This window comes from Passer domesticus, chromosome 18 (genome assembly GCF_036417665.1).
Source record: "Passer domesticus isolate bPasDom1 chromosome 18, bPasDom1.hap1, whole genome shotgun sequence".
NCBI classification, from domain to species: Eukaryota; Metazoa; Chordata; class Aves; order Passeriformes; family Passeridae; genus Passer; species Passer domesticus.
In genome coordinates, this window is record NC_087491.1 from 5,576,516 (window position 1) to 5,600,255 (window position 23,740).

A 23,740-nucleotide genomic window follows, 5' to 3' on the forward strand; every position below is an offset into this window, starting at 1 on the left:
AGAAGCAGCAATTCCTCTCTGCGAGGCTACAAAGCCAATAAGGACCCCCTGGGATGAAAGGTACTCCATAAATCTGAGCTGTTATTATAAAACCAATCTCCACCACATCTCTTAATAATGCAGATTAACTGTGCAGTACCAGCACTATAATTAATATCATAAAAGTCAGAGATGGGAAAGGCCAGCGAGGCCATCCCATGGACTGCTCCCCACAGCACAGGGAAAGGGGAAAACTCCTGGGTGCCACCAGAGCCTGGGTCAGTGAAGGCAGGCTTGGCAGTGCTGGGCACCATGGAGGGAGTGGTGACAAGGAGGGGGTGGCACATGGGTCACCACATCTCTGGCAAAGCCAGGAGGGGAGCAGAGCCCAGCTCTTGGTTCTGCAAGTACCCAATGCCAATCTCTCATCCCTCCTCTCCTGTCCATACAATCAGGGAATTATTTAGGTTGGAGAAGACCTTTAAGATGACTGAGTCAGACCATTAACACAGCACTGCCAAGGCCACCACTAAGCCATGTCCCCAGGTGTGACACCCACATGCCTTTTGAATCCCTCCAAGGATGGTATAACTTCACTGCTGACCTGAGCAGTCTGTGCCAGGGCTCAATGCCACTTTTGGTGAAGAAATTTTTCAAATATCCAGTATAAACATCACCTGGGGCAACCTGAGGCTGTTTCATCTTGCCCAATTGCTTGTCACCCAGGAGAAGAGACCAACCTCTCAGTGTCTCCCCTCAAACCTCCTTTTCTCCAGGCTAAACACTCCCAGCTTCCTCATGGACTTGTGCTCCAGAACCTTCCCCAGTTCCTTTCCCTTCTCTGGACACACTTCAGCACCTCAATGTCCTTCTTTTTGTCAGGGGGCCCAGAACTGAGCCCAGGATTTGAGGTGCCCTTCACCAATGCAGAGTACACAGGGACAATCACTGTCCTGGTCCCTCTGACCACACTATTGCTGGTACAAACCAAGATGCCACTGGTCTTCTGGGTCACCTGGGGACACTGCTGGCCTCTCTCCCAAATCCTTATGGATGTCACCATCAACTTTTCATCAGGTGGACTCAGAAGACCTCAGGGAGCCCCCCGAGAGCTGTGTGGGGACATGGGTCAGGGGACATGAGCATGCACTGACCATGGCAGGGCAGGTTCTTTGCAGGAAGAGCCCGTGTCCCAGCCCAGCTTCCCAAAGGATGAGCGTTCCCCCAGACCCTGCACCTCCCATCCCACAAGGAGCTTCCAGAGCCAGGAGACACAACCCTGCCATACACACACAGAGAGCTCAGCAGCATCACCAGGCTCAGATTCCCCTGCCCAGGGACCAGCACTGCTCCTCACTGCCTCCCAACCCACAGCCCAAGCGAAGGCACTCTCACTTCCTCCACATCCCTCTCTCATCTCCCTCCTGAGCTCTGTGCACGGCCCTGGCACTGCTCCCTGCCTGCTCGTGGGGCTGGCACTGTGGCAGTGGGCAGGGCAGGATGGGCACAGCCCTGCCTGGCACAGCCCTGCCTGGCACAGCCCGTGGTGTGTGCTGCGGGATCAGCTGTGGGAATGCAAATCTGCGCTTCCCCCGCCGCAGCAGCGCTAACAAGATAATGAATATTTTCATCAGCTGCACAGAATACAAACATCTGCACAGGCTGGGGGAGTGGGGAGCAGGGCTGGAGAGGAGGAACAGCTCCTTGGCATCCCTCACTGCAGGGGCAGCAGCTCCACTGCCAGGGAAAGGAAAGTTCTGGTCCCTGAGCCAGGAGAAGTCCATAGATGACATTCCCTCAGCTCCAGTGGGTGCTGGCACCGTCTGACAGCAGTGCCTTGGCTCTGGACTCTGCTGGTGTCTGTAAGAGCCTTCCACCCCTGCCATGGGCAGGGACACCTTCCACTATCCCAGATTGCTCCCAGCCCTGTCCAGCCTGGCCTTGGGCACTGCCAGGGATCCAGGGGCAGCCACAGCTGCTCTGGGCACCCTGTGCCAGGGCCTGCCCCCCTTCTGATTGAGTAACTTCTTCCTCGTCTAAATCTCACAATCATGGATGTACAATTGCAGGAGCAGCCACTGTGGCCATCCCTCTTCCTCTTCCTCCCTCTCCCTGGGGCTGAGGCACATGCTGGGAGCAGTGGGGCTCTCACAGGCAATGACCAAACAGCAGAGACTGACTCTCTGTGAGGTTATCCTGCTATCTCCACAGATAAGGAATGAAATGGAGCAGCTCAGAGGTGGATCCACAGCCGGGATGGGGCAGCAGGAGCAGCAGGTGGCTGCAGTGGCCATGTCCATGTTCATCAAGGATGTGACAGCCCATTTCCCAAATCCTACCTGCAGCTGATGCAGAACCAGCTGAGAACTCCAGTATTTGAACAATCTCTGTCACAAGGCATCTCTCCACCCTGGACCCCTGCATTGTCTGACACCACACCTGCTTTTGTTTTTGTTGAATAAAAAATGCTCCCAACCTGCTGCAGAAGCATGTGACTGCAGACTGGGCAACACCAGCTCAAAGCCACACAATCTGTCATCCTTTTTGGTGGGATGAGAACTTTGAAATGGAAAGGGATGCAACAGCAGCCTAACTAACTGATGGAATACTGTGCTAATTGCATTAGTCATTTCTACACTGGATTGGAAAAAAAAACCTCACTGCTGAGCCCGGCAAGTGAAGAAGTGCTCAAAATACAGTGTGTGTCTGCGGGCTCTGAAACATCCCATACATCCCCACAGCAGATCCCACCTTCACAGAGCTGCTGAACTCCTAATAACCCCTTAGCTGCTACTCAGAATCACAGCATGAGGCGTTAGCCTGGCTTGGAAAGACATCATTGCTTCCAACTAGCGTGTCTGAGGCTTCAAAGTTGTGAACAGGTAATAGAACTGCAGCAACAAACAATAAAAAGATGAATGAAATGGAAGGCAGCCACTGGAAAAGAGATCCATCCATTATCCTGGCCTGAAGGGTAATAGGTAAACAAGGCACTGGTGCACTGGCTGGCACTGAGCTCAGGAATAATAAACAGCACAATTATAACTCCTGGGCTTGGAGGTTTCAAAGAGAGGGAGAAAAATAGTGGAGGGGGGGAAAGGGTGTTAATGTAACCACTTACAGACATGACATTGGTGTTGCTGAGGGGGAAGCAGGATGTCCCTGCCAGGGCTGGCCCATGAGCTCCAAGCCAGGGCACCAGCAAAGCCCCTCCAGCCCCTCACACCCAGGGGTGAGGCTGAGCCCCCATCCCAGTGCCTGGCAGCACCCATGGGTGGGAGGGCACCAGGTGAACAGTGCATGGGTGGAGATGTTTGCCAAACAGCCCTGGCAGGGATGGCACTGAGCTGCCAGCTCACCCTGCCACCACTGCTGCTCTATTGAGGGATGAGAAACATCGAGGGGAAGAAGAGACAGATTTAAAATGAACTGGCCAAACTCCCCATCAATATCATGAGAACTGCCCACATCATCTCAGTGACCTGACAGCACAAATGGAGCTGTGTGGAGGCACAGCCTACTGGAAGCAGCTGGGGCAGTGCCCATCCCTCCCTGCAGCACCCCTGGCACCTCAGCACCACCTCCAACCTGCTCCCTTCCCTTCCCCAAGGGCAAAGAAGCAGCAGCACTGTTTTATAAATGGAAATAGGGGGAACAGCATCCTCCAGGGACTGAGTTTGCAGAGGGAAGGGTGATTCCAATTTGCAGGAAAGTGCTCAGCACGGCAGAGCACGGCAGCCCTGGCTCCTCCACAGCCATCCTCCCTGGATATGGAGGAGGGAAACCACTTGGTGCTCAGCAGGGAGGGAGCACCAACGTGAATGCTCTCCCTGCCTCCTGCCACCAAACCATTCTGGCTCCTTACCTGCCCTCAACACCTCAGAACTCCCTGGACTCGCTGGGAGGAATCAAACAGGGGCTGTGTGGGCGTTCCTGTGCCCTCCAGGGGCTTTGCCAGGCTGGAGCAACAGCCAGGATGAGAGGCAGAGGTAGGGATGGGAAGGGACTCTGGTAAGGGGAGACAGCTGCTCCCAGCTGCCAGGCATTGCCCTGACATCCCATTTGCCATGCAGCAATAATCCAGCAAATAAAGCTGGCTCCACGGGCAGTATTTTGGGATTTCTCCATATTAATGGCATAAAGGCAACAGTCTGAAACTGCAAACAGCTTTTAAACAAAAATATCTATTCCCTCATGGCAAAGAGACAACACAAAAACAGATAAAGAATGAGCAAACAATCCATTTGGAAAATAATTCCTCAGTGATTTGGGAACGGCACAGGGCTCAGGCTCTGCCCCACCGTGAGGCAACGGGGGGAAAATCACTCTAATCTAGTCTTTAGTGAGCTGCATCCATTGCTGAGCCTCCCAGCTAGACCAGGAGGTGTGACTGGAATAGATCAGCTCCAATCCCATCTCCTTATTAACCTCCCAGAGCATTTTGCCAACGGGAACAGCCTTTTATAAGGAGAGGAGAGGGGTGCCCAGAAGAAGATGGCTCTGAATGTGCTTTTGGCTCAGCAGTGGAAGGACCAAGGGAGGCTTCTGGTGAGTGAGGGAAGATCCTTCTGCAGTCCCCTCCCAAAGTGCCCACGAGGGACTGCACAGGAGAAGCATCACTGGAGGAGTGCTTTGATTTAAATCCTTGCAGTAAGAAAGCAGCAGCAGCAGCAGTGATGCCATGGTGCACTCCTCCAAGCAGGAACCCTGATGCTGGCATGTCCAACAGAGCAGCTGAGCACCCCAACCTCCACGGAAGCCATCAGTGGTTATTTAACACCCTCAGTACAGGAGAAGCTGCCCACAGAGCTCCTAGCTGCTGATGGCTGGAGCAGAGCTGCAGGGATGCTGCGGTGCTCACATCCTGCTGTGGCTGTATTGTCACTGCTGGATGGGGAAAAGGGCCCTTGGCACCAGCAGGAAGGGGCACGTGGGCAGGGCCAGGCTCTAGGCAGCACAAGGAGGGTTTCCATCAGTGCTGGGGTGCATGTGGAGCACGTGTGGAGCACACAGCAGGGACCAGGCTGGCTGCTGCCCTGCCCTGCTGGGGTACACTGGCCTCAGCAGGCAGAATCTGCTTCCTCCACCCATCCCCTGGGTGTTGCCATCTCCTCAGGCACACAGCTGAAGTCTTTGGATAAATGCCTGAGCCCCTAGGACAGAATGACATATATTAAAGGGGAAACACAAAATCTGAAGCAGAACTGACTGCAACCACACGTTGGTCTGAGACCTCCCAAGCTGTTCTGTATCTCACATCCATCAGTGCTCTGCATCCTGAAGGTACCCAGGGCACACCCCCATCCCTTGCAGCTGGTCAGATGCCATACAGCCATCACTGCTACACCTGATCCATCCCAGGAGGGTGCCAAGAGGAGGGACCAGGCTCTGCTCAGTGATGCCCAGCAATGGGACCAGAAAGAGGCGATGGGCAGAAACTGCTGCCCAGGAAGTTCCATCCGAAAATGAGAAAGAAACTTCTTCACAATCCAGTGACCAAGCACTGGAACAGATTTTCCAGAGAGGGTGTGGAGTGTTCCCTCACTGGATAATTCAGCAACTGCTTGGAAGCAATCCTGTGCCCTGTGCTCCAATTGGACCAGATAACCCAAAGTGGTTCCTTACATTGAATCTAGCCCATTCTGCAGCCACCAGAAGGGCAGAAACTCTAATTAATCAGTGCTGCAGCTCCTTAGGTGGCAAAGAGACCTCCCTGACCCCCAGGGGATAGAAATTCTGCAGTAACTGATAAGTGTTGCCCAGGCCAGGGTGTGCAGGGCAGCTTTTCCCAGCACAAAGGCTCCCTCCCCACCCCATGCTGACATGCCTGGCAGATTGAGAATATCCTATTTATTAAAGACACTGAAGATGTGGCGACATGGGAAGCAGACACCATTCAAAAGATTGTCACATCTGCATAGCTAAAGGATCCCAGCAGTTGTAAATCCCTCTAAAATACTCAGCCCCTTGTTCTGATAGCAGGTTCTTGCTCCTACTTCGCAGAAACAGGCTTTTAATCCCTAGTATTAGGCAGCTTCCTGCTATGTTTCAAATGCACCAAATTAAGGGCTTCTCTAACAGCTGGTGTCTTAATGCTCAGAGAGGTTCTTGAATATCTATGAAAATCAGAGGCAAATTACATCTTTTAGTTAATAATTTCTTCTCCATTAACCTCCTTCTCTTCCCTTGTTAAGGAATGATGTAATGGTGCTTCTACACCGTGACCTGCCAACACCCCTGGCAGCCTGGCCCTGGGGGAGGACACTGCAGGGAGCTGAGCCCTTCTCATCACTGCCTGCTGCTTTTGGAGCCTCACTCAGATGGGAAAAGGGCAGCTGTGCTGACCTTCCAAGCTGCTGGAAGCATTTCTGGAGCACGATGTGCTGCGAGCTCTGCAGAGCCACTTCATGGCACGCCACAGCCTGCGCCACGTGGGCAGCTTGGCAGGATGCTCCTGCTCCAGACCTGCTTTCCCCTGCTCCTCACTGCTGCTAACTTAACATATAATAACAAAACAATTACAATTATAAACATGTTAGACACAAACACAAACATCACAGTTATTTCTTATGTATTTTAGCCTGAGAAATAAAAATTAATAACAGCTTTAAGCTCCTTCACAAAGATTAAAATAACTACCTTATATTTACAAAGTAAACATATAATTCTTATTACAAAACCAGAAAACAAAACTACAACTATTCATCCCTTCGTTATACAAAACCCATCACAATGTAAAGAAAAAACCTCTCATCTCAATAGAGAACAAAAGTAAAGGTACATTTTTTATTAAAGTCACAAAAGCACTCACTACCCTAAAATTAACTTAGAAAACAAACAAGCTAATATAAGTAAACCAGTAATCCCTAAAAGAAAAACCCAAAAACTAAGTAGTCTCAAAATAATTAGGAAAAAGAACCAATTACAAAAAAGCCACATTAAGACAACAAAGAATCCGTAGAATTCCCCAATGTTCATCATTTACAAAAAAACCTCCAATTTTTAAAATCATTCTAATTCTAGGACTAAAGAACTGAAACCCAGCCGGCTGTACAAAGAACTTGGCTGCCTCTGCACAGCTCCTCACTGGGAAAAGCTTCTCCCCACTGCACACCCTGGCCAGCATGGCAGGAGTGGGACCAGCCCTGGCAAGGAGGACTGACAGCCCCTTTTTAACCACAAAACCTGTCAGGCAGAGCCCCAGGGAGTGCCTTCTGGCCCTGGTGCCATCCCAACAGCTCAGGTGTTTTATTCCAAGGGCAATCCCGGCAGGAACTGCTCCTGGTCCAGCTCAGGACTGCCCAAAGCTGCCATCCTCAGGATGCCCTCAGAGGGGAACACTTAAAGCAGCCACATGCCCCAGGATAAAGCAGCCCCACAGACAATCCTTGTGTGCTTTCCAGATGGAGTTCAGCCCTGAACAGGGGATACATTTGCTGCCTGGAAGGAACAAAGCATCCCTTAGACCCACCAGCTCATGGAAAACTTCATCTCTGCAGCTCTGGCTCTGCTCTGATGATTCTGATGATTCCACTGACAATTCTACCATGAGGGAGAGAAAGCAAAGAGGAGTCTGCTGGGAAAATTGCCTTTGTGTCCTCTCAGTTCTCACTCCCAGCAAAAGCTTTTGGTGATGCAGTTTGTAATGCCTCTGTCATCAAGAGAGCAGAAGGCCAGAGCTCAGCTTGAATCCACAGCCAGGGAAGTTTTGGTCAGCTGGGCAAAAACACCTGGAAGAACTCTGTGGGCAGCAGGGATGAGGAGCCACAGGTCCAGCTGAAATCAGAGGCAGCAATGAGGTGTTGGTGCCTGAACAGGAAATGAACTGGTGCTGGGCAGGGAGAGCTGTGTCTGGGTGGGTTGTGAGCTGGAGCCTCTCCTGACTGATTAGTGCTGCTGCTTCAAAACTCACAGAGCCACCCTGGCTTACACCTGATCAAAACACAGCTGCGTTCAGAAGACCTGAAGAAAAGCAACTAAATAACTCACTTGCCAGCCCTGAATTCAGCAAGCTCTCCTCTGTGAGCCCTGCAAGGTGAAGGCATTCACCTTCAGCTCATTTACATGATTTATCATGCTATATCCACAGCTCCTCCCAGCACTGTGATGGGGGCACTGAACAAAACCAGCTGGCACAGGCTGGAAGCACAGCAAAGGAAATGCTCTTTCACACCACACACAACCAAACAGCTTGTTGTTGCAGGATAGCACGGAGATGGAAGACATCAGTGCTCAGAAAGAGACGAGGCAACACTCCTGAGAAAGGCCCACAGAGCCCAGCTGGGTGTGTCTCATCCTGACAAGGCACAGACCAGCCCAGGAGGGTCCTGTGCTGCTGCCAGAGGGAAGGATGAGCAGGTTGGAAAGCCATGGATGCTCCTTGTCCTCTTGCTGTCTTCCCTTCATGAACAAATCAGAGATTCTGGCTCTGTCCCACTGGAGCTCGGTCCCATCTCACCACCCTGATATTCCCAAAACGAGGAGCAGAACCAGGACATACCTGAAGGTCATCTGGAACACCTGCCCTTGGTTGACGTGCTGGCTCCTGTTGTTGTAGCCGTGCAGCATCTCCCCAAAAAGGGTGTCATTGAACTTGGCATCCGCCTTCAGGCACTTGGGGCCCTCGCAGATGTCAGACAGCATCAGGCAGGACTTCCCATCCGGGGCCAGCTTGTACTCCTCCACACACCTGTGGGGCACCACAGGCCACGGGAGATGAGCCAGGCACAGAGCAACCCACCCCACGAGCCCCTGCCAGCCCAGCCAAGCACCACCAACACCTGCAGCAGTTGTCTGGACACGGGAAGGGTCACAGACCCCAAATCCTCTGCCCTGGCTGGGTTGGTGACCAGTGAACGGGGGCTTGGCTCCCAACTCCCCTCCCTCCTGCAGCAGCGTGGTCCATCTGCCTGCAGAGAGGTTTTGTGGGGCTTGGAGCTCCCTGGTCTGAGGGAAGGTGTCCCTGCCCATGGCAGGGGGGTGGAATAAGAGGAGCTTTCAGGTCCCTTCCAACCTAAACCATTCCATGATTCCATGCTGTCCTGCCTGGAGCTGCCCCGTGCTGGAGAGCAGAGCTGAGCCCACTGTGTGTCTGCTGCTTGGGTACTAACATTCCCCACAGCACAGCAAAGCAAAATCAAGTTCCTTCCCCTTCTTCCACCTATAAATACTCTCCTGCAAGGAAGCAGCTCCAGCCTGGCTGCTCCTCTGCTCTTTGATCCCACTTCCAAGCCTATTCTGGGTAGGATTCACGTGTTCATCTTCAACTGGCAGCAAGGGAAACTGAGGCAGGCAGCAGGGATGTGGTTTAACTGCAGACACTGGACACCTCAGTGGAATCTTTTGTAAATGTGCCATCCTGCCTCTCCTCCTCTTCCACCAGCCTTTTTGTCAGTTCCCACCATACTGGGAAACTTCTGTTCCCTCCCCACAGCCCCACTGCTGTAACACCAACCCCACCTCTACCCAGGCTTGCTTCCCTCTCCCCTTCCCCTACTGCATTTTACTGCAAGCAGAACTCCCACTTGTCTGTCACACTTTTCCTTGCCTGTTCCCAAAGCGCAGCTCAGCCTTGAAAAGGGATTATGAAAAAAAAAACCAACAAAAAAAAAAAAAAAAACCAAACAAACAAAACCAAACAAAAACAGGGAAAGAGTCTCTGTCCTTGAGTATGCAAGGCTGAAATGCAGATTTGTGTGGGTGGAGACCATGGAACGTCCCAAGATTTTCTGGACCCTCCCCTCAAAGGGTGCTGGAGTCCACATGAATTTCTAACCCTTCTGCAGGCACGGAGCAGAAAATGTGCTCTGTTTTGGTGACTCAGTCACTGCACTGCTAAACAATAATAAAAAAGGTAGTGGGGGTGGAAAAATAAACAACAAAGCAGCAAAAATGGAATAAATAAAGGAGAAACTGGCACAGGCAGAGCTCCCTGGGCTGCTCTTCCCAGGGACCAGCCAGCAGTCAGAGCTGTGAGGTCTTTGCTGCACCTGCAGGCGTCGGGACTTGACAGATGCTCCTCGGAGTTACTGCTAGCAATTCACTCCCCTTCTTGCTTTTGGGCATTTTCTTTCCAAAAGAGTTTTTTTCCCCCCCTTTCTTCATCCTAATCTGTCACACTGGGACATGCAGTAAGTTCCTGAGTGTGCCTGAGAGTGTGAACCAGCCTTGGGCTGGGGCAGGCGATGGATGGCTGCAGCTGTGCAGCATAAAGCCAGATAATCACTGAGCTCCTTTTAAAGCACACTGCAGCCAGGGAGATTTTCCTGACAGAAAATGTTAAATTGTGTAGGATTATAAGATCCCGGCCAAAATCAGGGATGAGACTCTATTTTTGAGGGAGGCACAGGGGAGGAAAAAAAAGTAGATTTTAAAAGTAGTATTTTTTAAACAAATCCTACACCTTCCCCTCCAACACACACACGATGCACAATTTTTGGGTCCCTTCACAGTGAGTCACAGAACAAACTGTACTGTCACACAGTGGGGGAGAGAAGGAAGGTGCATCTGCTCACACTGCTCCTCACACTTCCCTCAGGAAAACCAGGTGCCTCTATTCCCTGCTGGATGTCAGCTCCATCAGCAGCCTTTTTCTTGGACACTTAAATCCGGGCTGGGCTAGGCTGGGTGGTGCAGGAGGTGGCCAGGGATGGGGATTCACAGAATTCACAGAATTCACAAAATCACTGGGTTGGAAGAGACCTTCAAGATCATGGAGTCCAACCCAGCCCCAACTCCTCAACTAAACCCTGGCACCCAGTGCCACATCCAGGCTTTGTTAAACACACCCAGGGATGGTGACTGCACCACCTCCCTGGGCAGCCATTCCAGAACTTTATCACCCTTTCTGTGAAAAACTTTTTCCTAATATCCAACCTAAATTTCCCTTGATGTACGTTGGGATGAGATGAGATGAATGAAAGTCATGCAGTAATTCCCACAGGAATTACTGGAACATTGTGTAAAATTGATTATAGGTAAAGAGCAAAGCAGTATTTTGGGGCTCATAATTTATCTATCCCTTGTTTTAGCAAATTGTAATGAACAATTAACCATTTTAGCTCAGGCTTTGTGCCCACCATTGGTAATTCCTGACAATACTCCAATGGCCAAGGCTATTGCTTTACCAGTGCACACCACAGAGCAAGTCATGCCAATACAAGAACAGCAAATGTTGTTTGAACATGCAGATATGGAAACTGCTGTTTTTTTGGATAAAGGACATTGGCCATGATCAACCACAGATAACCTGCAGCTTGATGTATAGTAACAAAACAATACTTATAGGAAGGGGTTGCTCGTTGAGGAGCCTTGGAGGGGACTGAGGTGGAAGAGGTTTTACAGTGACTGCTGTGAGCCAGAGAGAAGTCTGACTAGAGCATCCATGTTCACCCCTGAGAGAACTTTCTACTAAGGTGGTTGACATAGAAACCAAGAAAGAAAGAAGGATAAACAAGAGAAACCTGCAACGTCCTGTTCCAATGAGCATTTTGTTTGTTTCTGTGACCAATGAGTGAAGTGTAAACTTACGACTTTGTAAGAATGTATAAAAAGCATGCAGGCTATAACAAAAACAGTTTGAAGCCTGCTGAAAACAGAGCGCTGCTTTGTATTGTGACCATCTCAACTATGACAGCTGCCTGGAGGGGACTTACCCACAGAACATGAAGATGGTGCTGGAGGAGGGGTCGTGGGGCAGAGGCAGGGTCTGCTGCAGGCAGAGCTGCTCGCAGCCGCCGTTGAAGCCGTCGGAGCAGTCAATCCCTTTGGAGTAGTCGTAGCAGCCGGTGCCATCCTTCATGGGCCGCAGGTCCTCGGGGCACTGCAGCGAGACAGGGCACAGGAAAGGTCACCTGGGCATCCTCCCCCACCCTGGAGCCCCTGTGCCTCTCAGGGCACAGCCCATCCCAGAGCCAGTGCTGCTGAACGCCTTCTCCATCTGAAGGAGAGGAGTTTGTCCTGAGAGATGGATGGGGTAGCCCTGCATCACCTCTCACAGCCCGTGGGAAAGGGGCAGGGATTTGGTCTGCTGCCAACGCCTTCCTCCTCATCCTCGGTTAAATCCTTGAGGCAGCAGAACTACACAGCAATAAAGCCTCAAGCCAGTGTGAGGCAAAACATGGTAACCCCCTATGTTTGCTCCCTGTTCCTCCAAAATGCAGAAAAATCCAGTGCAACCCAGAAAGAAACACCTCAACACATGGGACCAACCCAGAGAAGCATCTCAGTGCTTGGGAATGACCTAGAAATCCATCTCAACCCATGCCAGGCAGGTCAGCAAGCACGGCCCTGGCATCATGCACAAAAGGATCTTGATGCCCGCTGTGGGCAGGACCAGCCCATGGCAGAAGCAGGACTGGGGCAGCCAGGATGGCAGCCCAAGCTCATCAGTTTTTCCACAGCTGAGGGAACCATGGCTTTAATTTCTAATCGCAGTTCCTCAGCTTGTTTTCCTTGCCCCAAAAGACAAAAGCCAGCAGATGGCAAATGCCATTGATAAATTGTCACCCAGACTAAAGCACACTTCCATTTTTGTTATTTATCCCTTTTCACCAAACAGACACACACACAAACAACAACAAAAAGGCCAGTCCTTGAAAAAATAAATAAATCTTGTCTGGGAGCAGCTCACAATTAAAAATGCATTATGGAATTTCTTGAAGATGAGTTAGACTGGCAACGGCACAGGTAGTGATGAAGGCAGTTTATAAATGGCCTCTGTCAAGCAGAAGAAAGGTTATAAAAGCACTATACTTCGTGCTTAAAAAAAGAAAATCAGTTTTCTATGTGAGCAAAATGCTGCACATATTAATAAAAGTTCAGGAGACCCTGGGCCTTGCACTAACACCAGCAGGGTCCTGATGGGAGATGGGCTCCTGAGCCTCGCTCACTCATGGCTATTTAAGAAGCAAATAGGGACAGCAGAAAGGGGCTTTAGGGACTCCTGACCCCCACTGAGCCATCCCAGAATACTGGAATGTTTGGGTTGGAAGAGACCTCTCAAGACCATCCAGTTCCAACCCTGCTACCATGAGCAGGACACCTTCCACTGTCCCAGGCTGCTCCCAGCCCTGTCCAACCTGGCCTTGGACACTTCCAGGGATCCAGGGGCAGCCACAGCTGCTCTGGGCAACCAGGGCCAGGGCTTCCCCCACCCTCACAGGGAAGAATTTCATCCTAACAAGTAATCTAAGCCTCCCTTCCTTCAGTTTAAAACCATCACACTTGCCCTACCCTGCTATAAGGTATCATTCCCATCTTTCTCTCCACCTCCTAGAAACCCTGTGCCACTTCCCTACAGCAGCAGCATCAAAACTGCTTCTGTCCCACCTGATCTCTGGGTCAGCTGTCCCTCAGATCCCTCACTGCCTCCTGTGCCCTCAGCTCTGAAGCTTGCAAACCTCAGCAGCATCCTTGGGGACACCGGGTAAGGCAAGAAGGGAAGGCACAAGGCTTGTCCCTCCAAAGGGTCTTGGCAGCAAAGGGCTCTGAAATAGGATGCTGTCCATCCTTGCAGAGCAGGCAGGGTCCCAAAGACACAGCTCTGGAATTAGCAGCAGAAGACTTGGGAGCAGGAGCCTTTCCAGATGCATACACAGAACAATGAAGGAGGAGAGGACACTGAGAACAACCTGTGCTTTCCACCACCCCAGAGCTGCCTGGGAAACAGCACCAGGATGGGAGTGTTTGTGAATCTGCAGATACAGCGCTTATCTCCCGTGCTCTGCTCCTTGTCTGCTGTAAGAGCAGAGCTGTGTAAATTGGCAGAGAGGATCTCCCTGGAGGACAGGGGGAGGTCTGGCTGCAAACAGCATCTCTGCTCACAGCACTGCATCTGCCCCTCTGCTGCTCTCCCCACATCCACAGGGATGGGGGCAGGGCTCTGCTCAAGTTCCCTCTGGAGATCCTGTGGGATTTTCCAGGGTGCTGAAGGCAACTGGATGGGACTGTAAGGCAGCAGGAGCTGCAGGACCACAGCCAGAGGATCAGTCACGGCTTTTCAGAGTTGTCACTTGGAATTCTTGCCTTGGCACAGATCCATGTGCTGAGCTCAGCACCTTCTCCAGCCCACAGAGGAAGAAGATGGTTCTTTCCCTGTGACTGGGTTAGTGGGTCAGCAAAGCCCTCCCTCCCTTCGTCCTACTCTGCTTGAGGCCACCCTTGGGATATTCCTCCAGTTTTGGCTCTTAACCACCACAAAACGTGCTTCCTTTCAGTTCATAATTATGCATCCTAATAGTCATTAATTACAGCAGGCAAATAGCTCAGCACAGCATTTGCAAAAGAAAGCGCTCCTGTCTCTCCACATCCATCCCTGCTCAGAGCAGAGCTGGCTCTCCAGTCAGCTGCTGTGCTGCAGCACGGGGCTCTCCAGGGACAGAGAGCTTTGGGAGACAACGTGAGAGCTCGGGATGTATCCCTGCTCAGGAGAGCCAGGGGAAGCAGCAAACTTGGCAATCAGTACTGGCCAGGCAACACCAGCCTCTCCACAGAGGGTTTTGCAGGGATGAATAGGTGGATGAAGCAATTACTGAGCACAACAAATCACAGAATTGTTTGGGTGGGAGAGGACCTTAAAAATCAGCTCAGCTCCCCTGCCATGGGCAGGGATGCCTCTCACTATCCCATGTTGCTCCAAGCCCTGTCCAACCTGGCCTTGGATACTTCCTGGGGCAGCCACAACTTCTTTGGGCTTATAAATGTTTGTAACACCCCTCCCTGCCCCTGGTGCAGAGGATTTCCCATTGGGTTGCCCCATCAATAGATCAGAGTGGGGAAAAACTGAAGTCCATTTGAGTGCAGCTATGTTCTTGCCCACAGGAGTCAGAAATGACCACGTAAAAAGCCTGTTTATGCTAATCCTGACTCGCTGATAGATCAGCTTGGGCTTCTGGATGGGTTTGGAAAGCCAGCACTCACCCTTTATACACTGTGCTTTTATAAAGGAGCAGATCTGTTCTTGCTGACATTGATTTGCCTGGCTTGGGCAGCAGAGAACCAATAATTACGGTGAGTTTTAATCAATGCCCCATCAATTTAGGTGCAGTTCAATTTGCAATCTGCCTTGGCAGTGACACAGGACGGGGGGCTCTGTTGGAAAATGATTACAAAATCAATAAGCACTCGGTCAATAACTCTGTCTGGGCGAGCAGGGGTGGCACGTCCCACCCTGGTGGGAGGAAAGCTGGTGCCCCAGCAGGGCCTGGGCAAACACCTCTGCACACCCCTCATGCACACATGGATTTATTGAGCCACAGAAGCAAAGGGATCCCACACACTGTAACCCAGAGATTCAAAAGAGAAAGCAGTTTGTGGTTTACCACGTTAGACTCGTATTGCACGTGTTCACTTCCAATTCCTAGCCCATCCTTTATCCATGGAGCTGACCAGGAAATACAGCTCAAGGCTTGGGAAAAGGGTGCTTAATCCATGCTGTGGAGAGGAAAAGGAGGTGTAGGGGGAGACTCCAGCTCATGGTCTGCTCAAAATCCAAGGAGAAGCTGTTACCATACAAATATAATTCCAGAGTCTTGCAAATCCAGTCCATCTATGCAGAAGTGAACTGATTTCTCTGTGCCGACAGACAGCCCTGAAAATTGCTCTTGGCATTGGAAAAGAAAACTTTCTTTTCTTGTTGTGTAGTTAGCACTGATAACGCAGGTCCTGAAGGCTAAACATGACCCTCAGCTCCAATGTTCTGACCCTGCTGCTGCCGAGGGGTCTGAGGAGAAGGAGCCACCAGCAGCTCCACATGGTTTGGCTGATGGCATAGTTGGACACCAGCCCATCCCCTCCCATCCCAGAGCACACATATCCTTATTCCTGTGATTGCAGTCAGCAAATGAATTTTGAGTACTCACAGGGAATGGATGTGCTGAATAGGAAGTGCTATTTTTATCTGTTGTTTTGCAAAACAGGCTTTTTTCGCTTTTAAATGACATCTCCAAGGTGACACAGAGTAGCAGATTTGTGGCTGTGCCACATGCCCACAGCCACCCCTGGGAACACACCAGACCCAGCCTCACCCATACACAGGGGCTGTGGTTTGGAACTACAAAGCGGGATGTCTGTGTCCACTGTGCCCACTGCTGTCACCCAGCACAGCGTGTGGCACCCTGTGGCCTCCTGCAACCAGGACTGGGCACAGCTCCTCTGCCCAGCAGCACCAGCAGCATCCCCAGCACGGCGAGGGCAAACACAACAGGAAGGATTCTACCTCTGGGGGAAGGAACACAACGCACACCAGAACCTGTGTGGGACTGTGCCTTATGAAAATAAATACCTGGACAAGTCCCCGCTCATGTAAAGTAAAAAAAGAGCCTTTGCTCACTTTCTCGTTTGCAAAGCTCGTTAGCAGCAAGATGGGTGAGGGTCACTGGAAGGCAAATCATTACTGACACGGATCCCCAGGTGGGAGCACATCCACTCTCCTCCATCTGAGCTCCTGCCAGAGCTGCTCAGCTCAGCTCAGCTCCTCTCCTCCATTATTAAGTTTAAAAACCAGAATACTTTATTAAGTGTTTCTGTAGAGAGTAAACTGCCCTTTTTGTTATTCCACTCTGTTTTCTCAACAACAGCAGCCTTCTAGTCAGAGCCTTCTGTGTCAGGTCCTGGAGGTGATGCTCTGGGTACAGATCAGTCTGAATCCCCTCAGCTCTTAAAACCAGAGGGAAGCTGCCACCAAACCCCACTCCCAGTGCTGCTCCAGGCACCTTTCTCACACCTGGATACCTCCAGAAGTGAGACCCAGGACCCCAGACTGCATCCCCAGCACTGCTGGCCCGAGGCAGCACAATCAGCTGGTGGTTCAGTGCCACAGAGCACCAGGACCATTTCCAAAGGCCCTAATGACCCCCCTTTGTGTCGAGTGCTCACCGAGGAACCTCCTCAGCGTGAGACAAAAACATTAATCCGAGACACTGCTAAGGTACAAGCAAGTGCCAGCATTTTAATGAGCTCCTGTCTATGCACTGGCATGTGTTTATTTGCTTGTTGGAGCTCAGAAATGGTACAAATGCAGTAAACCCCTCTGTGTCCATATATATATATATATATATATATATATATATGTATGGACAATTCTAGCTTATTCTGCCTTGTTTTCTTGACTCAGAAGGCCCCTGGTGAGCAAAGCTCCACAGCATCAGCAGGACAGAGCGTGGCTGTATGCTGCTCAGTCTCTGTGTGTGAGATTTATCCCTCCTCTAGCAATATTTTGATAAAACAGGGCCAAAATGCTGGTTGCTAAAGGGCTCTCCAGAGCCTCCTCAGGGCAGGGATGTCCCCACCAACCCCAGCTGTGGCAAAGTCCTTCCTGACACCCCACTGAGGGAGGAACATCCTTCCCAGAGGGGAACATTACAACCATTTTCTGAAATAACAGTCATTATCTTCCCACTCTTTCCCCCCCTCCCTCCTTTTCCCCTGCTTCCTTTTCCCTTTAAAGATCATCAATCATTATTTTAGCCTCAGAAAATCAAACCCATCTGTCTTGCAGGCTCCTGAGAACATGCTGCTGGTGCTTCTCAGCCTGGTTCCTCTGTGAAAGTCGGGATGGAGGATCCATGGGGGAGATGAGGCAGCATCTCCTCACCTTTGGCCAGAACTCCAGTGAAGTCACTCTGTGTATGTGTGCACCTCAGTCCCAAGAGGGAGGGATTTGTTTCAAGCAGCTGGTGGGATGCCTTGCACACAGGAAGAAGTGTTCCTGCAGCAAGGAAATCTGCTTCCCTTCCAGAAGCCACCACCAGCCCATTTTGGGGCTGAGATGGTATCTCCTGCCTGTCAGAACATTTTCAGTCACAGCAGAAGCTGGCACTTCCAAAAACCTTCAGGAAAACAGAAATTCAACCCCTGCCCCACCTGACTCACCCATCAGGGTGCAGCCCAGCCACAACACTGCACATCAAATCCTATATCCCAAACCAATCCCAAAGCCCCAAGCCAGCTGTGATCACAGCACACCAAGCATCCCAGCCTGGTGAGGAGCAGAGGGGCACTGGTCAAGCCCTCAAGGAACGCTGCTGAAGAAGCCACTACTGGACAAAACAGGGCTTTTATTTACCCAAACCACTCCTTCCCTGTGCAGGCAGAGACCTCCAGCTCACCTTGGTGCTTCCTGAGCTATTCCCCTCACTTTCAAACCAGCCACCCCCTGCCTACGAGGTGCAAACCCCCTCTGAAAGCAAAGGCAGGTGGGTGGTTTGCTCCCACCCACCACCAGCCCTGACCCCCACAGCCTCCTCCTCTTTCCTCCTCAAATCCCATTTTCAGCACAGGTATTTACCTGGATTAACGAGATAAAATCCAAAACCACAGGTTCCTTGGAAGGGGGCTTGCTGTTGAGCTCAGGGGGCTTCTGCTTCCAACCACAATGTACAAAAGGAGTCAGCTCCTGCTCCAGGGAGCCAGCGAGACTTTAAAGGGATTAGGAGAGACTGGTTTCCTCATCTTCCCCCCTGGTGTGTGCATCTCTCCCATAATTAGCTAGGTGCCTCTCAAGGCAGGGATGGGTAAGTTTTTATTTTTCAATGAACAATTGTCTGTCAGAAAAATGCAGATGTGATGAAGCTTAAGTGCTTTGTGGGATTCCATCAATTACTTCTCAAAACTCATTGGGAAATTAGGAGAGCATTTAATTTTGACAAGGTTGAAATGTTTAGGTTTCCATCATCTAATTTTGTTTTTATTTCAGGCTGTACACTGGGATAAGGCAATATAAAACAAAGCTGCAGATGATAATGGTGGAATTAAACATTTCCCTCTCCTTTATAGAAAGGAAATGTTTTGAACCAAAGTACTTTTGAATTTTCATGTATGCAAGGCCTTTCTGCACAGCATTTTAGTTTGGGCTGAAACTCCCAATCACCCCATTTCCCCCCAGGAAAAAAAGTTCTCAGCATCACCCACCTAATTCAAAGCATCTCTCCATGGTCCCTAAGCCACCTTTGGGTGTCTTCCCTAAATGTCTCCCATGCAAAGCCATGACACTTGTGCTGGAAGGAGGAGATGAAAGCAGGAGCACTGCTCTGCTCCTTCATTTCTAATCCCATTTCTCCCCAAAACGGTTACACTCCTAAACGAAGCCATTTCTCTGCCACACTCTGCAGCAGTGAGGAACAGCCCATCATTCTGAGCTGGGAGAGAGCAAGGGAAGGATGAGCCCCAAACAAGCTGTGCTAAGGCTTATATGCTTGTGTGGACCACGCCAAATTTCTCCTCCTTCTGTGTCTAAAGAGGCTGGGACCAACACCACACCAGTGTCACCCAGGCCACAACTTCATTAAGTGACTCTCTGGTGGATGTTCTCCCTCCTGCATCCTGCTGAGCCAAATTCCCTGCTTTGTGATGGGCTGACCCTGCCATCACAGGGAGGCACAGCTCAGGTCATTCTTGTAGGCTAACAGCACTGTTTTCTTGCTCAGACTAGAAATAAATCCCTGCCAGAGGCACCTGAGCCTGTGAGGATGAGCAGGGTTTCGTGTCTGTACAGAACAGCAGCACCCAAGGCTGGGCAAGGCTCTGCCAGCTCTTGCCAACACCTCTCCCCAGGTGGGATGGCTCCTGGAGCACAGCCCTGCTTTAGCCCTTCGACATCCACCTGCAACATCCTTGGCTCCTGTGGCACTCTAATGTGACTTAAAGAACTAACTCACCAACCTCTGCAGGCACACAGATGCTGCAGATCCATCAGCCCACATCACCTGCCCCCTACTGCAGTCATGCTCCCACGCTTTAAACAAACAAGGGACTAATTCTGGTAATTCTTAAGGGACTAATTCTGGTAATTCTTGGCCCAGGACCCCGAGCTGCCCTCCTCACCCCCTGCGAGGCAGCTCATGCCCTTCTGCTTCTCCAGGTGGTCCTCACAGTGAGGAGACCCCATCCTGGAGGCACCATGGGGCTCAGACACCTGGGCCTGCTGCTGCCTCCTCCAGTAGTGATGCTGAGTTTGTCAAAATGCACTGGGAGAGAAGAGCACCTCCTTGCCCAGCTCATGTGCTAAGACCAAAGCTCCCATTTGTCTGGGAAAAAAAAACAACCTCACCCTTCTTATTTTCAGTAAGGCTGCAATCCTACCTTTCTAGGCTCAGAAATGCACCTGGTCACTGGGCAGTACATGGAAGCAACTCCCCCTTCTCCTCAGGTGGGTGAGAGGACTGGCACCAGGGAGCGAAGCCAATCTGAGAGACAGCTGGGGAAACCTGAATTTAAGCCATGATGCAGGTGTTTCCTTCAGTCTCTCAGGGCCAATTCACAGGTTTCATCTCAAATTATAAATCACCAACACACAAGGGTTAAGCATTTTCCCTCCTTCAGCATCCTCCCTTCAGGCTGTGCAGCTACCACAGTGCCAGCAGAAAAGATCAGCAATATTTCCTTTATAGGATATAGTCTGAATTATTCCTCTAGCACACTTTCTCCTGGTTTGCTGTGATCCCTGCAAGATGGTGCAAATACACACGAGACTCAACATGCAAAGTCATTGGATTCAGAGAAGTTCACTGGGATTTTGTTGTCTTGGGAAATTCCCACAGTTTGACCAGATCCATCAGCAGTTCCAGAGTGCAGCAAGAAAAAGCAGCATGGAAGCAGGTTTTCTAGAGTTTGGGGGCTGTTTGGTTGTGTTAGGGCTCAAAGACAAGGCTCCAGATAGCGATGCCAAGGTCTTGGCAAGGTTGCAGCAGATAATTCTTAAAATTACCTGAATAAAAAAAGGCCTCCGATAAGAAAAGAACTGCAGAAACCCTTTATGCACTCATGCCACCTACTGGGTACACACAAAACCAACAGAAAACCATGAGATGGGGGGAAAAAGGGATCCCATTGGGGTGGGCAGGTGGAGAGCTGCCACCCCTGTGGGTGGGAACCCTGCTGGAGAAGCTTTAGGGTCTTCAAATGATGCCTAAAAAGGAGGATTTTAACTGAGCAAAGTGACTCACTCATTCCTTCCCATCATCAGCCCAAGGAGACTCAGCCAGGCTCCAGCACGAGCTGCGAGCAATCCGCCCTCGACTTTTTAACCAAGACCTTTTAAGGCCAAACAATTAGATAATGGCAGAGCCCACACCACTAAAATCCTGGAGATAAATGCATCCCAGTCCTTGCAGAATTACTGGAAGCCATATTAAGGGCATGAAGGAACTGGTAACAGATGATGATTATACATAAAAGGAATAAGAAATCTTTGAGATTTGTGCTGCTCCCTGGTTGAGCCACTCGGCTCCAGCTCTGTGGTGTATTAATTGCTTACAAGGCTGCATGTATATTTTATGCTCAGTACCTGCCTGGAACATTTGTTGGATTTAGCCTTGATTGATGAACCACTGATTATATACTTCTGTGGTCCTCAGCAAATTAATAAACTGTTGACTGGTAGAGATTAACAACATGTCATGATTTGTGAATCTGTATCCAGAGTAAAGCTGGAGCAAACCTAGTGCTAAAATTAGTAGGCAAATGCTCCCTGAACTCTATAAAAAGGGGATAGCTTAATTAAATTACATCCCGATATTGCCCATAGCACTTACCAAATTGGCAAATTGAGTTCACAGCAGTTCAGCTTCAAAACTAACTGACATCCCTGAAAATTTGCAGCACATGACCCCATCCTTTCTTGCACTGGAAGCCCAGCTCACACCCAGCAGGCTCCAGCAGCAGGAGTGGGATGAGGAGGGGCAGCGCAGGAGTGGGCAAAGAAGGTACCAGAATGTCTCAAACTGAGCCTGTGTGAGCTGTGAGACTCCACTCCCAGCCCCTCTGATCCCTCTCAGCACCATGAGCACCACCCAGGGCTGGGGGCAGTGCTGCCAGCCCACCCATTAGGCTTTTCCCTGGCCAATGGCCATGGAGCACGGTCAGAAACACGGGGACAGCTCCTTCCACACCTCTCCTCACTCCCCTCCTTTGCCAGGGACTGACAACAGACGATGAGAATAAAACACTGCACAGAGTTGGGAGAGCTGGGAAGCAACATGGGCTGGTGTCAGTCCAAAGGGAAGCAGGGAGACAAGGGCTGGGATGCAGTGGCTGTCCCCACACTCCCCCTGGGCAGCTCAGCTCTGCTGTCCTCAGGCTGGCACTGGGAGCTCTGGAGAGACACAGAGCTGCCTCATGCTCCTGCAGTGGGGAGAAAAAGGAGTGAAGAGCCCAGTGGGGAGACTGTCTCCTGTCCCCATGGGATGCACGGCCCCAGGAGCCTGCTGTGATGTGTAGCATGGGGGTTCCTGTGGTCCCTGAGTGTCACCTCTCAGCCACAGCTCTCGGGGAGGGGACGCCCTCCAGGAGAATGCTCCTGCTGCTCCTCCCTTGTCCCCTCCATTCTCTTTACACACAGCCTCAGTCAGGCATTACAGAAGCTGGGGTCTGTTTTTCCCAATGACACGGTTTTCCTTTTCTGCCTCTCCACATGCCAGCAGTAGGACTGTAATTTATTGACAATTTCTATCCTAATATATCCTGACTTTAAAGAGAGGCACCACTTCCCAGAGGTGTGAGGTGATCAGAGCCCTGATTGCTTCTGACAGTGCCTGGGCAGGGATGCTGGCATTCAGAGCAAAAGAACATCCCAAAAAAGGGGGGAAACACCCCAAAAGACTAGAAATGCAGTTGTTCCCTGGAAAAAGGGGGCAAAGAAAAAAATGGCAATGGAAAAAGAAAGCAGGAAGGGGAGAGCAGCAGCAAGGGGGAGATGGCACCAGGTTGCTGGTGACACATCAGACTGTCATGCTAAATGGCCTTAACAAGCAACCTGAGAAGGGGATAATGAAAACACCTCCCCCCGGGACAGCACGGCTCCAGGCTGACCTTTCCCAGCTGCCGTGTACAAACATCTTCAATAAATAAAGAGACACTTACCTCCTGTCTCTGCTGAGACGGGAGGGATGTGCTGAGGGGCCCTGCCTGCAGTGAGGTGAGGGGTTCCAGGGGTTTAGGGGCAGTGAATGTGTGGTGGAGGGGCTGGTGGAGGGGGTGACAGCTCTGGACCCCCTCGGGGGTCACCACGGCTTCCAGGCAGGCAGAGCCTTCAACAACAGACACAAAGGGATGCTCCAGGTCTGCCCCACTTCCCATGACTCTGTCCTGTGTCTCTGCACGTCATCCTGGATTCACACAGGCTCCTCAGGCAGGGAAAGGATGACTTTGATGTCTGGGTGAGGTGCTGAGCTCTGCTGCTCCCAGCTGGAAGCACAACAAAACCCCTCTGGGCAGTGGTGCAGGGAACACCGCCCTGGAACTGCTCACAGCCAGGCTGCACCCGGCTCTGGGTAACCTGGACCAGTGGAAGGTGTCCCAGCCCATGGCAGGGGGTTAACACAAGATGACCTTTAAGGTCCTTTCCAACTCAAACCTTTCTAGGATTCTATGATTCAGACCCTCTGACTAATGGTCTGGGGTCTAGGAGATCTTCTGAACTCTGCAAAACCTGGGACTCAGTAGATTGTTTGGTAAGACATCAGCATGTTCAGAAACAAGTCAAGACTCTGAGGGTGTCAGAGATGCCCAGAGATGGATATGCTGGGGGGATGCTCCATCCTTCTCACTGAGAAGCACAAAGCAGCAGAAAAAGCAAGGCAGCTTTCCATCCCTGCTCCTTGACAAGCAGGAAAATGAAAATGACCACCAGTCTCAAGCTTTTTTTTTTTTTTTTTTTTTTTTTTTTTTTTTTTTTTTTTTTTTTTTTTCATTTGCTGGGTGGCTTCCATCTGGGCACCTGGGCTGCTTCCCTGGAGTCCTGAAGGCATTTGTGCTTTGCCATGAA

General features: G+C 50.8%; 1 protein-coding gene across 2 annotated transcripts in view; it reads right to left on the reverse strand.

Annotated features, from left to right (window-relative positions):
- ASTN2 (astrotactin 2) overlaps positions 1 to 23,740 on the reverse strand; it is a 319,347-nt gene that overhangs the window by 126,435 nt on the left and 169,172 nt on the right. For both annotated transcript variants that reach the window (XM_064393831.1, XM_064393833.1), the window contains exons 12-13: positions 11,634 to 11,800; positions 8,480 to 8,668 (exon numbers count right to left, since the gene is read on the reverse strand). In XM_064393831.1, the coding sequence (XP_064249901.1) occupies positions 8,480 to 8,668; positions 11,634 to 11,800 (356 nt within the window). The remainder of the gene's footprint in view (positions 1 to 8,479; positions 8,669 to 11,633; positions 11,801 to 23,740) is intronic.